This window comes from Lolium perenne, chromosome 1 (genome assembly GCF_019359855.2).
Source record: "Lolium perenne isolate Kyuss_39 chromosome 1, Kyuss_2.0, whole genome shotgun sequence".
NCBI classification, from domain to species: domain Eukaryota; kingdom Viridiplantae; phylum Streptophyta; class Magnoliopsida; order Poales; family Poaceae; genus Lolium; species Lolium perenne.
The window spans coordinates 220,707,093-220,722,581 of record NC_067244.2 but is presented as its reverse complement, the minus strand read 5'-3'; the positions used below and the strand labels follow the sequence as shown (position 1 = coordinate 220,722,581).

Below are 15,489 nucleotides of genomic sequence, written 5' to 3'. Positions count from 1 at the left end.
TTAAATTTTTACAGATATGGATAAGACTAAAATGAGTCTAGTTACATCCGCACATAAAGTTAAATCACTTATTTCTGGCATATTATATGCCCAATGGCCAGAACAATCCCGTCTCTAAATGATATCTCTGGTTTAGTCCAAGATCGCCAGTTTATGCGTTGCTACATTACGGTACACTCTGAGATATTATATCAGCGAGACAGGCCATATGTGACAACTGTAAATCATGCCTCATTCGTTTGAACAAGGTACACAAAACATTAGCTACTCGATGTATAGATTTATTAAAATTTGGGCATATCTAGATATTATCCATATACATTCAAATTTAGATAAAGTTAAAACATTTCATATGGGACGAAGGGAGTACTTTAATTTAAAGTACTCTATGATCAATATTGATTAGTACTCATTTGATGGAGTGAATTATTTGTAGCCAATAGCATTCGAGCTTTCACGGCTTATATTCAACGGTCTACCAGTTCCATATTTACAGTCACTCTTCTAACTCTAAATCAGCCTAATCTACGGCTCAGGGGGGAATATTTCCTCGAAGAAGTTGTTCAGATCACCACTGCGCGGATCGAAGGCCAACAATTTTGCCAATGCATCCTGAAATTTCGAAGAAAAACACATCATATTCACTTGACTGTGCCTTTTGCATGTAACAGCCTACCATCAGAACAATCTTTTCTGACAAACACGCATTGAAGTCATACCTGGTATTGTTGGTCCTTTGCCACCAATTTATCACAGATCATGCGCCTTATAGGTCTCTTGGAATGGACGTCCTCCAGGACACTAGCAGCTCTCTGAATAACTTCATCGGGGACACCTGCAAACAGTCAAACATGAGAATAATCTTTGTACGGACAGTAATAGTGTCCAGTTTCTTTGCAAAGTATCTCCTGGAACTGTCCATGTCATGATGTAAATTAAGGAAAATGACACTCAGCACTTTACCGTGTGAGTTTCAGACAAACAAGGGTAACTAACAATGCGAAGTAAATATATTAATTCAGCCTTTCCCTCAAAATGAAATTATATTAGTTTATCATGTTATGGTAATTTGCCAGCTAAATAAAGTTTACTCTTTACTCCATGTACATACCAGCAAGCTGTGCACAATGAAGTCCTGCAAGAAAAGATGAGTTACTTCTATCTGACTCAAAAGTATCCATGGTCATTGTATAAATATAAATGTAGTACTAAGCTTACCAAAGCTCAAGAGCGCCTGTCCAGGTACAAGTCTTCACCATGGGTATTATAAGTTATATAAGAAATTAGTACAAAAAGGAAAAATACATAATAGCAGCTTTCATTTATAATTACCGGTAAAGGAATATGATATCTTCGTTGCTTGCCTGTCCATCAGGACTCAGTACACTCATGGTATAGCATTTTATATGTTCAGACTGCAAAATATCTCTAGATTAATCAAAGAGATCAGACCATTATAACCAGGGTTTGGAAATGCCAAGTGTAAAAGGGCATAATCGTTTCTATACATCAACAGTTAGATATTAACCTGTGGTAAGTAGTTTTCGGTGAAGATCTCCGTCAGATGTGTTGACAAAAGGACCTGCAAAGGTTGCAACAATTAGATCAGATCCCAACACATTCAATAGTACAATACTATAATATTTCCCTCATTTGTGAATAGAGTAAATTTATAGCATGCCCATGTTGGATCAAGCTGGTTGCAAGATATACAAGTCAATCAGAAGAACTAATGTGTTAACAATGTTCATAGCATTCAAGAAAAAAAAAATGCCATACAGAAGAAACTCTTATATAGGAAATATGTTATAGGATGCAGGATCAATAAAGGACCAGGTCTTCCCTTAGAAAAAATATAGAGCCATACCCGGATAATACTGTGTTCCTCATGCATGAAAGCATAAAAAAAATCAATCTGATCTGAAAACGCTCAGTGTGCACTCAGTTCTATACTAACATCAAGTTCTTATTTCCAAGTTACAAAATATACCCCCTCCGTTTCATATTTTGTACTAAATCAGCGACAACTAATATGAAACGGAGGGAGTATATAGCTATTGTCTATCCTGAATGAAATGATTCAGTTCTAAAAATGCATAAATCTGCCACCTGACAATGGTTACTGTTCCGGTACCGTTATTAAAATCTCTAATGTCCAGTAACCAATGACATCAAATGCCTGATAACTGAAAGAGAAGTTAAAAGAAAAAACAAAGCTTGCAATGCGGAAAATCTGAGCTAACTAATTATGAAATTATGGTAGTAACTTCAATTGTGCCTGCAAAGAAGATCATACAGGCAATACTATCAGATTTATATTCAACTGTAATATTTACCAAGCTGGCAACCTAACCTTTGGAGGATAATCATAATTTGCAAAATGACTGATAGTCCCTCCAAGTAGACCAATACCATCTGCATGGAATCGGAGAAAATGAGCCATCTAATCTTGAGTTTTTTTGAGGATGGAAGGAGGATTTGAGATTTTCTGTTGTCTCACCTTCTGTTAAAGTGCCCTTACCAAATTCATCCAATAAGCACAATGATCTCGATGTTGCATGCCTGCAGAGTTTCTTTATTTGCATGTTCAGGATCACTAGATAACAAACTTAAAGGTGCATACAACTATGATACCTCAGCATTGTTCCAACTTGATGTAGATCAATCATAAAGGTTGACTGCTCAGTTGTCATTGACTTGCTTCCCATTGCACAGAATATCCTACAAAAGGTTATTAAAATTATCAGTATGCAAATATACTATTAGTACTATAACTGTGTTTAATGAACAATACACATATTGTCCTTTGGCCTTTGTCCTGGAACAGTAATACACATAAATGCCCTTAATCAGCAACATATAAACATGCAATACAAACACAAACCTATCTGTTAATCCAACAACAGCAGAATCAGCAGGAACAAAGCTTCCAATATGAGCAAGAAAAACCACCAATGCAACCTGAAAGCAAATACCCAACACAGCTTGAACTTTATTGCTTTGCTCATTTGAGTTTATGGGAGTAGGAAGAGAAGTTCTTCCATGATCTACCTAGAAGAAAAAAACACAAAATTGAAAACATATCAAATATCTGAGCTGCAGCCACTCTTTAATCCAGAACTGGCCAATACAGCTTCAGCATTTGTGCAATTTGGTTTTGGGGACATAAAGCACTTCTCAGGTAACATTACCTGCTTAATGTAAATGCTTTTCCCTGAGTAGTTAGGTCCAGTTATTATGTTTATTCTTCCTGGGATAAAAAAATAGTCATAAATCCGAGTTTTTACAATAGAAGTACTGTGTAAGTTTCAAGTTCACATATCTTGAGAACTAATCACCTGCACTGCGCATTTTAGTATCATTTGGAACAAATGTGTCAACGGTCATTTCCTGCAAAACATGTCTAAATTGATGTGGAGTAAATTTAGGAACTTCTAGATGAAACCTCAAACCATAAGACTGTCAGTAATACCCGGCTAACAAGTAACATGAGAAAAGAAAACGAATAAACACTGACCTTCCATTCTGTATCTCAAGTATAGAATCCTCAGTTAAGATGGGCCTCACATAATTATTTTGGCGAGCAACAATTGCCAATGATAAAATACTGATGTAACATTAACAAGAGGAGCTCATTAGGTAGCCGTATTGTCAGCAAGTTGATATGTGCAACAAATTTATGCATACCAATCAAGCTCTGCTGCAAAGTTCACTGCTTTTGTCAGTTGAGGTAGAAACTGAAGAACGCGGCATACTAAATCCCTTATGATTGCTCTTTCCATGTCTGTCAGCGCGACCAGGCCCAAGTCAAATATCATTCTATATTTGCTAAGGTGGGGTATGCTCAATATAAAAACTATCAAAAAAGGTATGAAAACTTAATTTGGAAAATATTAAAAGGGTTATCATACATGTAAATTTCATGTTCAAAAATAAATCACATGTAAACTTAAGCTACAGAAAATACTGGAACAAAAGATAGCATAGCAAGAATTTGGTAGATGAATATAAAGTTGTATTCCAAAATTCACAGGTATGAAATACCTGGAGAGTATGGAAAGATAATTTTGTTAAGGTGAAATACTCACTGGTTGCTTATTCATGGACTGTAACTTTAAACCATCGAACACCAAGTTCAAGACAAACTTATTCCTAATCATAGAATGGCTACATCTTTATCATCAGGGAAAATATGATTATTGCACCAACATTAAATGTCATCAGATAAGAAATCACACCAGTGGGGCAAGAATCAAATAGTAAGTAAATAAATTGTTGAAAGCTACCGAGAATTTTATGGTAAATATCTCCCAGAAGATTGTCCAGCTCTCTTGTCTTTTGAGTATGATAGTAGAACCTTCTCTCCTCCCTGTCCTCTGAAAACTGATGAACATAAAAATATTACACATTATCAATAAAAAAATAAAAAATGACAAACAGCTTACCGCAAATTCAAAATCTGGAAGTCCTACTAACAAGGCATCACTTATCTTCTCATCAAAAAAACACATCAAGTATCCTGTTAGCATCATAAATGGAAAACTCATGAGTGCTAACTTCAAAAACATTTAGTTTCTAGTATGACCGATTGAATAATATATTTTTGCAAGCACCACCTACCAACATTAAGATTCCAGTTCGAACTACAGCAAACTAGACAAAGAAACTAGTAAATCACAACCAGAAAAAAAAAGTTCAGCATCATATTACCAATATTTTCAATTCATGTGCCGACTCAAACTTTAGATTAATGCACATCACAGGCTGTGGGCAGCCCTGCTCTGAGGCCAAGGGCACCAGCATGAGCCCAGAGCCTAGTCTCCCCCAGTCTGCCTAAGAAGCTCCGCAACACATGCCGTGCATCTTTAAAGATGCAAGCACTATGGTGCTTCCAAATTATCCAAGTAGTAAGCAAGACCATTGAAACAGCGCCCTTACCTCGACCTTGACAAGCATGGCCTACCGACCGGGGGGAGGGGGGCATGGTACGAGAAAGGGAAGCTGCCAGGAGATGTGTCAGGGTTTCAGGCTGCGTGGGCACAGAGAGGGTAGGTTGGACTATGGGGGATATCTCGGAGTTCCAGCCGGTCGGCCATCCAGCAGAGAGTCAGACGAGCCAACCATAAGAAGACCTTGACTTTGCAGGGTGCCCAGGAGCACCAGGTGAGCTCCCAGGCTTGGCACAGGATGGAGCCTTCAAAGGAGGCTCAGTACCAAGGGTATGCTGAGTAGATACCGCTCACTGTCCATTTTCAAATAAGGTGATCAGGCTCATCACTGAGACGTACCTGCAAGATTGCACATCAGAGCAGCACGAGTTGCGCAAGAGCTGGGACAGTCAAGACGACACGGATATCAAGGGTCCAGTCAAGGTAGTGAGAGCCTGCAGCAATAGTCATCGGCGGCGACCTCACAGGCAGCGTGGCCATCAAGACATTGGTCTTACAAAAGAGCAAGGTAGCGCCATTGGCAACAATCACAAAGGTGGAGGTGAAGAAATCTGTCATGGAAAAATGCAGTTCCAGGCCGCTCCAAGAGCGTGCCCCATCAGTGTGGCTTGGGGCCAGAGCCAGTGAAGGCACAGAGCAGTATCAGCGCACTCGAGGTCCTGGACACCAAGGCGCCCAGACTTGTTTAGCAGGTGTGCCTGTCAGGATGGAAGACGATTGGTGACCTGATCAACCATGAGTTGGAATTGAGCAGCGAGGGCGGCTTGCCGTGAGAGGGACACCAAGATTCATCAGCGGAGAAGCTTGCAGCCGACAACCAAGAAGGGAGGACAACAAAGCCTCCTCATCAGGGGAGCACGGATCATCGTTACTGACATCTAGGAGTAATTGGTGCGCAGACCGGAGGCCTCTCAGAAGAGCGCCAAAATATCAGGAATGGCGGTCGGATCCTGAATGGAGAGCGGCAGAACAGGACCAGGTCATCAGGATAAAGAGAGACACACGTCATGGCACACCAAGAATTGAGCTGTTCCAGCACTCCAAGAGAACTGGCACGATTGAGCAGACGGTTTAGGGCATCAACGGCATGAAGAATAACATAGGGGAAAGAGGGTCGCGTTAGATTGCAAGCCAGGGCCGTACCACATGCAGGTGCAGAGTGTGCACCTGCACAGGGCCTCCACTTTGATTAGGGGCTCAAAAATTTCTACTTGCTCTCTTGCTCTCCCAGGAAACCCATCCAGCCAATTAATTACCCACACGCTTGCCCCCACCTCTCTCTCGGCAAGTGGTGAAAGTCGAGTGGGACCAAGGAAGTTCTAACCCAACATAGATGACGGTGTAGGTGTGGGTTAGAACTTCCTTGGTCCCACTCGTTTTTCATACATTCCCTCCATAGGTCCCCCAAACTAATGCAATTGAGAACTTCAAAGAGGCCACGAGACGGAATCAATAGCTCTGGAGAGGTCCAGTTTGGGCAGGTGCAACAGGCAGGCAAGTAGAAAAACTAAGATATTCTCTTATAAGATGATCTTTGGACCACAAAAAATGCTTGATGGCCAAACAATTACGCTGGTTTCTAAGAAATGCTAGTTCATTAGTACGAAGTCCTATGTATATTTAATGTTAATACAAAGTAGATAAAGAGATCTTTCATAGCATAAACAAAAGAATGAGGAGAATGCTTGTTTATATTTAATGTTAATATAGTAGACAACGAGACCTTTCGTAGCATAAACAAAAGAAAATGGACAGTGGTTGAGCATGCAATATCAATGTACATCACATAAGAGGGTGAGATGGTACCAAATTAAGCAGCATAATAAGAACAAAGTTGTATCCGGGGATGAACAAAACAGCTACCTATTTGGTGTACGTAGACAATTAACGGAGCTTTCCTGCATTGAAGCGAAAAAGGGAAGGAGGCATTTTCATTTCCTGAAACCTAGAAGCAGCTAAACTGTGACAAGTTACCGAATAAATGCATAAACTGTTGATGCATCAAAGTAAATTCAGTTTGAAAGATCCCTCACCTGCTCCAAAAAGTCAGGTAATCCTTCATACACCATCCTCAGTTCATCCAGCTGCATTCCACAAGGAGGGTGATTTAGTTAGAGGAACCAGCCCATATCTTCGCGAAAACAGAAATACACAAGATGTACAAGTATCACACTTATAAGGAAAAAATCAAGATATTTAGAAGAACTGCAGAAGTTGCTGAGAAATTTTCATGTTATGATCAATTATTATCACATAGAGGATTGGATGTTCAAACTTCAAATGGTACCCACATATGAAAATCTGTTTCTATCACCCCAATTCTACCAGATCCCTATGAGCCACTGATGTATTTAGCATAAGGAAACACAACTATGTTTTTGTTCGAGAAATGAGAAATAGATCCAATTTAAATAATGTTATATGGCAATCACCAACTGCAACAAGTGAGCATGATGAATACCACAAGTACTGGTTATGTGCAAGGCAAAGCAATAAGCCTGCTCCAAGTATCGCATAAAGAGATGAGAGTTTGATAACTGTGTGATGGGTTACAGCTAAAAGTCTCTTAATTATAAAGTATGGGATCGATTATAAAGTATATATAATTTATAATAACAGAACACAAAGCCAGGATGAGAAAGCACCACAAGGCCTGACCTCGTCACAGAAATTTTCTTTCACCACTGTCTCATAGCCTTTCTCCTTACTCCGTTGCACGTCAATGACACCAATTACCTATCAATAATCAATAATAGATAGAAATCATCAATCTGTGATCTATGAGACAACAATAGCATGCCTAGAGTCCTCCTGAAGAACAAAATATGCCTTGGGTGGATGGAAAACTTAAAATGGAGGCCAAGCTACACGTAGCCCTTTATTTGCAAACACTCAGAATTTGTATTTCGAAGTTTCAAAAAGTCCGAAAAAAAATTCTAGTGATAGCCAATGTTGTATACTACAATGGTGAAAAATCTCAATACAAACTATTTCAAATTATATAATGAATAGTGCACATTTCGAGACTATAAAATTTGTCAGATTTTGTCAATTTTGTGTAGCCTAGAATACAAATTTGTTTGCAAACTTCTAGTTTTGTTTCGGATTTTTTTGAAACTTTGAAAAATGAATTTTTAGTGTTTGAAAATAAAGAGCTACATATAGCTCGGCCTCCAAAATGCCACACTCTGCATGGATCAAATATTAATATACTATTAGGACAAGATTATAACAACAAGATAGCGATCATTCACTGCACGGAGCCACAAATTCAACGGAAATGTAAACGGTGACTATTTCAGAGAAAGAAAAAGATATGAAGCAATGATTGCATATGTGTTCGTCCAAGTCGAACATGTTTGCTCAGGTCTGAAGCAACAAATTTCACAAATAACTTTTCATACAAAGTATCTATATATCATTTTATGCAAATTTATGCTACATAATGTCAGAACCCCAAGTGCTGACCACACACACGCACATAATTCACTAATATTGCCTAGTTAGAGATACGAGTAAGCAGACGTGTGCAGAGCCATATATAGTTTAACGTCACCTACAGAAGATGACCGAATATCATTATAAGTCAAATAGAAGGGTAAAACACATGAACAAATTTCCGTATGAGTACGAACCAGATTTGATACATAATCCAGCTCTTCTGTAATAGAAGAATTTGCCTGAAAACATAAGCATCCATGAACAAAGAAAAATCTTACTGTGTCATCATGAAACTAGTTCAAAACTTCGATTAGTTAGTGTGTGTAACTGATAGCCCCTGCTCGGAAAATAGTACCTTCTCAACCAAGTCAATGTTCATATGTTGCAACTTATTTGCCAGATGCTCTGATATTCCTACTTCAAAAATCTTGTTTATATGAAGCAAAGAGCAAAGGCACTGAAAAAAAAGAGCCGTAAAAAAGAAATTACCAAGAGAAATGAAAGGAGATAAATACACACAAACAGGGCAGTGACAGATAGCTGGATTAATAAGTGCTCCCTCCATATCACAAATATATGTTGTTTTGGATGTGTCTTAAGTCAAGCTTTTGAAGTGTTAAATATAAATATAGTTTCGAATATTCAGATTAAGAACCTGTAAGTCATATGTTTAGATTTGTCTCAAAAAAATTATTCAATAATATTTTCTTTGGTTTTATGCATATATATAGTAAAAGTAGTGGTCAAAGGTAAATCTTGAAGACTGTGTCAATGTTCAAAATGACACTATTTGTGATATGGACAGAGTATGATAATAGTACGGTAGGCATAAATGAGCAAATGTCTAGAAAGGCCGACAGGAGATATATTGTGCCAGGATAACATATATTTGAACTTGGAACTAAAGCTTTTTGGGGTACCTTCAGAAATGTGTGCCAATCACTGCTTGTACAGATGGAACTAGGAGAGTTGAATTTCTTCAGAAAAAAAGGCAAACGTTAGTTGCACATATCTGAAAATCTAAGACAGAATGCATGCTCGAAGAAACTAAGAATAACCATGACATTGTAAATGAACATATGATTCAACTGTTTTGAACTACTTTTGAGTTGCCTTTTCTACTTCAGGCAAAAATAGTATGTCTGAGGATCTCAAATTCATTCATTAAGTTAGTACAAGAAATAACTTTTGATGAGATATATACAAAGATAGCTTATAGACTACAGTAGAAATAAAGTATCTAAAAATCTACATAAGCAGAGTAAAACCAAATAGCACCTTGAGCATGTGGGGAATATCTCTCACAGACTTCAAAGTCCCACGCAGTACAGACATTACTTCTTCACAGCAAAGGAAGAACGAAATCTAGAATTGCTAGGAAATACAGGGCCAACAGTGAATCCGAAGAGATGAAAGATCATGTGTTGTGCAAATAAGGATACTGTGTTGAGCCGATTATTTATGACCTCGATATCAATTATGGGACGCAAGAACCATGCCCTAAAATGAAGCATAATTATAATTACTGCTTAAGAACATGTTATTTATTCTTCTTTCAGTGATAACTAGCAAAGGCAGGAAACTGACCTCAAGAGACGTCTTCCCATAGGTGTCACACACTACATTTAGGACAGATCAGTAAATGTTAGAAAATAAGTGAAGGAAAGCAATAGGCGTAAGGGACTGTTTCATTGAGCTTATTTTTTCCTTTTCGTATTTTGGCTTCTAAGCAAAAGACCACCTAAATAGGTGCTTTTGTGGCTTATAAGCCAAAGCCCAAAAGCCAAAATTATTTACCTTGTTGAGCATACCAAAGACTGAAAACCTGCAGTTTATAACTACAATTAAACACACTGGAAGCAGGTTAAGAGTACAAGACGCATATCGAAGATTCTCAGTTCTTACCCTTCTTTGGCTCTTCCTATTCCCATGTAACTGGGGTGCTTATCTACTTGAAAAATCTGTAGTGCCTCATGAGCAGCTGCATCAAGTTTCAGGTATCTGTCTCTGTGATGCATGTCAAGGTACACAGTGCCAAACTAACCATATAAAGAATTGTCACTATTTATGACATAAAGTTACTCTACAGCGCAGCTACATAAATTGCTAAGTTGCTTCCACCGTGGCAGTGAAGCTACATAAATTTTTTATGTTGCTTACAGTATGAACCAAAAATATATTGGGCCTGAAATAAGGTATCATGGTGGAAGATGAAATTTAAAATTCACCGCAACATCATGTTAAGCTCGTCTAATAAAATCACAGATTGAAGGATAAAATGATATCTGTGCCACAGAATCAATCGCGATGGATGCTCCGCCTTCCATTTGCTCAAGTGTATCAAGAAGCCTCTCATTGTCTAATATAGCAAGAAGCCCTCCAGCCGCACGAACTTGAACATCACTTCCAAGATCCATCATGGAATTAAGCTGCAAGTAGAACATAAAATGATTTAACTGTGCATTGACAAAATGATTTAACAAGATTTGAGAGCCAAGAGAAAGGTCAAAAACCAAGTAACTACAGTTTATTAGCTCTTCATGTGTGACAAATATAGGATATCCTAAAGGATATACTGAAGGGAATCAGTTTAAAAAGGAACACAAAAGAATTGGATACGTATCCATATGAGGATCCTAATTATATATTACAGGTTTTGTAAGAAAATAAGCATGTCCGGTTCGCAAAGTTCCATAAAATAACTAAAAATATTATAAAAGTAAATTCCATAAGTTACAAGAAGACGAAAGTTAACTTCTATCTATACAAATAATTTGCGAGATCCAAGGCGATATAGAATGAATGAAACAATAATAGAACAAAAATAGATGTCTTGAACACCACGCTGAGCAAGAGTTTATCAAGGCATAAACTGGCCTTTTTTAAATCTATTGAGAAGTGAAACATATAGGTAGAAAACAGTAGTGGCAAGGTTCTAGTTTTGATCGCTTACAAAGCAAATCCTCTCTTTTACACTTAACCCATCATCCATTGCTGCAACTCTCAAGTATATTAATCTGTAATTTAGACATGCAATACAACGAAAATTTAGCATCAGTTCATCAGCTTGAATAATTGGGAAATGCATGAGATGGAGAAAGAGTCGGCCCAATTGCGACGAACTTTCCAGTCAGTGATAATAGATTTCCAATTGCAGAAAAGATTGTCAGGTTTTTAACCAAAGAAGTTCGTCATTCATATCATAAGTTATGAAGCACCTCCATGGATGAGTTTGTCAGCCTTCTACAACGTCGAAACAAAAAAAATCATTCAACTGCAGTCATTCAGCTAACAGATTTTTCACTGACAAAACAATTATGTTGAAAAGCCCTCATCATTGTATACTATTGCTAAGCCATAATCAAGTTTTGACTGAATCTTTTGGTAAACTTATTTAATTAACTTACATATTCAAGAAGGAGCAAATAGCAGTTGAAACAACATATCCAATAATTAAGCAGATAAGTATCACCCAATTTGACTAATCCTTAAGATATTCATGTACATCATATTGTAAGGTGCAGCAACCATAGTTTTCAATGCATTCAAGGAATTCCTGGTCTAGCGATCAGGTAAACAGTATAGAGAGCTACTAACCTGTGCCAGGCTTGTTCATAGCTGAATATCGAGCTTTTCATGAGCTTCACAACAGGGGCCTCATCATTATTATCTGTGTGATTCCATGCAAAACCATCAAAAACAGAGCTTAAGATATCAACTGAAGAAGTGAATGGGGTCAAAACCATTTCGTTGTAAAGCCGACAAAAGTTCTTCTTCCGTCTTTGTACTTGCATATATGGTGCTTGGTTTTGCTTGACATTTCACTGATCCAAAATCAAGCAATACAGGGATTCAGATATGCAATTATGTTTGTTTACTACATGTTGAAATTACTTCACAGTGGAAATGTTGAAAACTTTGCTACCAAAACAATTTTTCCTTATTAATAAATAGTATACATGGTATGTAACTTGGAACTTTGGTTTCAAAAGATATAAACAATACCATAGTATTGATGTAAACAACATACCAAGGTCAATTAGAGGAAATCCCTCGGTGCTGTCTTCCCAGATTTCCAATACAAAAAGCTGGCGCGTATTTGAATCATAGTATGCCACTCCAACCCTGATATCACATGAAAGTGACAGGGATTATAACCAGTTCGCTCATGCTGTATCTTCTACTGATCCAACAAATACATTGATGTGCTAGTAATCGACAAAATAAAATTTTAGCATTTAAATTTTGGTGCAATGGTAAACAAGAGAAAAGTTTACTTTCCACAGAAACTATCCTAAAGAAGCTTGCCGCACACCGTGAAATTTTAGCATTTAAAATTTTGGTGCAATGGTAAACAAGATAAATGTTTACTTGCCACATAAACTATCCTAAAGAAGCGCCATCCTTGTCAGTTGCCCCTATTCGCTGGGGTCAAGTTCACGGTTCAGGTCTAGCAGTGCTGCTCCCCCCGACCTAATGTGTAGAGTATCGTGTTGTACCCCATGTGTTGCCTCTCTAGGCTGTCCCAAACTCTTTCTATCAATGAATTGAAACGGAAAGCTTTTGCGTTTTCTCGAAAAAAGAAGCTTGCTCACAAAATGACGAAAACAATCGAAATATATTAAATATACATCTATAGTTTACCTACGTCCTTGCATTACACAAGCCATATGGACCTACAATACAATCAGATGAATATCAGTAAGTACATTGTATAGCAAGAATGTGTGAATAATTTTATGAGAAGTTATTGAAGCATCATACGCAGATAGAATCATATCCGCCAGATCATTGAGTGTGAAACAGAAACTACATTTCAGGCTACATATGAATTCATGAAACAGTCTACTAAATAAGAACAAAGTAACAGAAACTCCAAAGTAAGCCATCCAAAGCCTTCCATTCTTTGCAGTGCATGCATATCAAGACAAAAGGTAGGCCCCTAACAATTATGCCAGTCTTTTCTAAAAAAAATGATGTTTCAATGTAGTAATATTACTTATACTGAAATCTTGATGCCTTATCCTTGAAAAATGTGAAAATAAGCTTTAAAAAGGCAGTAGTAAGAACTTCAGAGGTGGACACAGCACACTCTGAATTGCTTTACAGTAAAGAAATATGGTTCCGTCAGTAGCACTGTTTATCTGATCAACTCTAAATTGGTCTAGACGAACAATCATTTGTTATCCTTTTTCCTCTGTGCTTAGCTTTTTATTCAGTTCTCAGATGTGCAGAAGCACTTCAACACTCAGAATTTTTTTTGCCAAATAACACGTAACATAGGAGATTTTCTATTACACGAATGCACAACTCCACCTGCTTGAGAGACTGATCCAATCAAGTCAGACACTTTAGGGCATTTCCCAAATCAGGCTCAGATTGGTGGGAGTAGTCACATAAGAAATAACAACAAAGTTTGCAATCTAAAGTAATATTAAGGTCCCCTTTAGCTTCGTTGAAAAAAGTTATCCTGTCGAATACAAACACTGTGTCTAACCCCATCAAATGCAGAACAAGGATTCCCAGTAATGAAGCAGCATAAACACTTCATCCTAATCACAAGAAAATTATCCCTCGACCTTTACAGGCTTTGCTTCCACAATTGGTCTAAAGCAGCAGGCAACCTTCCATCAGAACAGCTTTCTAGTGCCCGCAACATGCACTCAATTTGAAAACAGGTTCTGAACTGAAATAGTTGCACAGCCAACATTCATCATGATCGATTCGTCTGGTGAGTGTTCCATCACTCCTTAGTCTATTGCTCTACTATAAAACTCTAGCCAAATGGACATAATATTGTGTAAGAGGATGAGGCCTGCAATACGGGAACAAGCCAAATCTATAAGTTAAGGCCGCAAAGCGACAATCATCTCAAATTATCAATACGCTCCGTACCTTGAGTCCTGAAAACAATTGCTAAGCTAAAAGGCATGTTCTACTAAAATAACACGCCAAACTGCGTGGGTACAAGTGTCCTCGTACCAAAATTAGATAAACCAAATCAGAGCACTGGCACATGGCATCAGATCAAAAGCAGTCATGCGATGGAGATCCACGCTACAGGCATACAGGTTTGGGAAGTGCCGGGAGCGAAAACCGCCATCGACTCCGGCTACACTCCAGATTAGGGCACGGCATTGCACGAAATTGTGGTTACCGCAGCCGCGATTCGGTAACAAAACACTCGACATACGGCGATGGGAGCGGGGAACTCGGGATGATCGAGTCGATACGCACCTGGGAGTCGATCCCCGTCTCGGCAACCTCCTCCTCTTCCTGCTCCACCTCATCCTCGTCCATTTCGCTCGCTCGCCTCCCCCGCTACTCTGCTCGGCGGCGAATCGCCTCCCCGCACCCCTAGGTCCGGGAATGCGGTTCCGTCGGAGGCGGAGTGGAAAGCGAACGCGGGGAGAGGAGAGGAGAGCGATCGGCAACGGCGGGGAGAGGAGAGCGAGCGGCGACTGCGGGGAAGCGAGCGCGGCTGCGGAGCGCGGTGGCGGCGAGACGGCGAGAGGCCGTGTGTGATGAGTCCGAAGTTGGGCGTGACTGTGTGTGGGCTTTTGGAGCTTGGACACGGCCCGGCGCTGGCTGACTTGGACAAGAAGCAGCGAAAATTACCTACTGTAATAAAAAAACAGCGAGATTTGTTTTTCTTTTTTTGGGTTTTGTTCCGGAGTTGAGCAAGTCACATTCCCATCGGCGTCGACGTGGGTGAAAATGCTTTTCTCAATTCTTATTTCTGCGGAAACTTCATCTCCATCGTTTTATTCTCTTTTTCCCCTGCTTTGACAGTTATAAAAGCCGACTATTTTAAAAATCTTCACATTATATTATCAACGTTTATCTCCTAATTGCAAACAAGAAAAATGGTGCAATAATATGGTTTTTGCTAAATCAAAGTTTTTTGAGTTTTTTTTATCCCGTCGCCCTGAGATGGTCCATATCCGCATTGAGACTCACACAGGGAAATCCAAATGTGACGCCTATATGAAAGGAACAATGCGCAATCATCATTGTTACTTGATGAATATATCTTAGGATTTTATCCTGGAGAAAGTCCGAACTCTTGAGACGATGCATTCAACAAGAAAGTGATTGG

The 15,489-nt window shown here is 38.8% G+C and overlaps 1 protein-coding gene across 7 annotated transcripts; it reads right to left on the bottom strand.

The window, feature by feature from the left end:
• Positions 1 to 370: 370 nt before the first annotated feature.
• LOC127327334 (DNA mismatch repair protein MSH5) lies at positions 371 to 14,961 on the bottom strand. 7 transcript variants are annotated; one of them, XM_051354110.2, is made up of 34 exons: positions 14,628 to 14,958; positions 13,035 to 13,066; positions 12,421 to 12,515; positions 12,134 to 12,214; positions 11,988 to 12,060; positions 11,344 to 11,407; positions 10,668 to 10,819; positions 10,296 to 10,397; positions 10,188 to 10,215; positions 9,978 to 10,009; positions 9,833 to 9,890; positions 9,669 to 9,755; positions 9,311 to 9,367; positions 8,746 to 8,847; positions 8,585 to 8,629; positions 7,608 to 7,685; positions 6,983 to 7,033; positions 6,813 to 6,894; positions 4,446 to 4,519; positions 4,287 to 4,383; positions 3,688 to 3,784; positions 3,518 to 3,607; positions 3,339 to 3,403; positions 3,192 to 3,250; positions 2,885 to 2,961; positions 2,635 to 2,721; positions 2,501 to 2,562; positions 2,354 to 2,415; positions 1,529 to 1,582; positions 1,333 to 1,415; positions 1,219 to 1,250; positions 1,112 to 1,135; positions 720 to 835; positions 371 to 612 (listed from the first exon to the last, which is right to left on the bottom strand). In XM_051354110.2, the coding sequence occupies exons 1-34, from the start codon at positions 14,688 to 14,690 to the stop codon at positions 526 to 528; spliced, it is 2,448 nt and encodes an 815-aa protein (XP_051210070.1). In that variant the 5' UTR covers positions 14,691 to 14,958; the 3' UTR covers positions 371 to 525. The 7 variants fall into 7 exon arrangements, 3 of the variants coding, with proteins under 3 accessions (XP_051210070.1, XP_051210073.1, XP_051210071.1); XR_007868485.2 differs by lacking the exon at positions 1,219 to 1,250 and having other exon boundaries at positions 14,628 to 14,960; XM_051354113.2 differs by lacking the exon at positions 8,585 to 8,629 and having other exon boundaries at positions 14,628 to 14,959.
• Between the last annotated feature and the right edge of the window lie 528 nt (positions 14,962 to 15,489).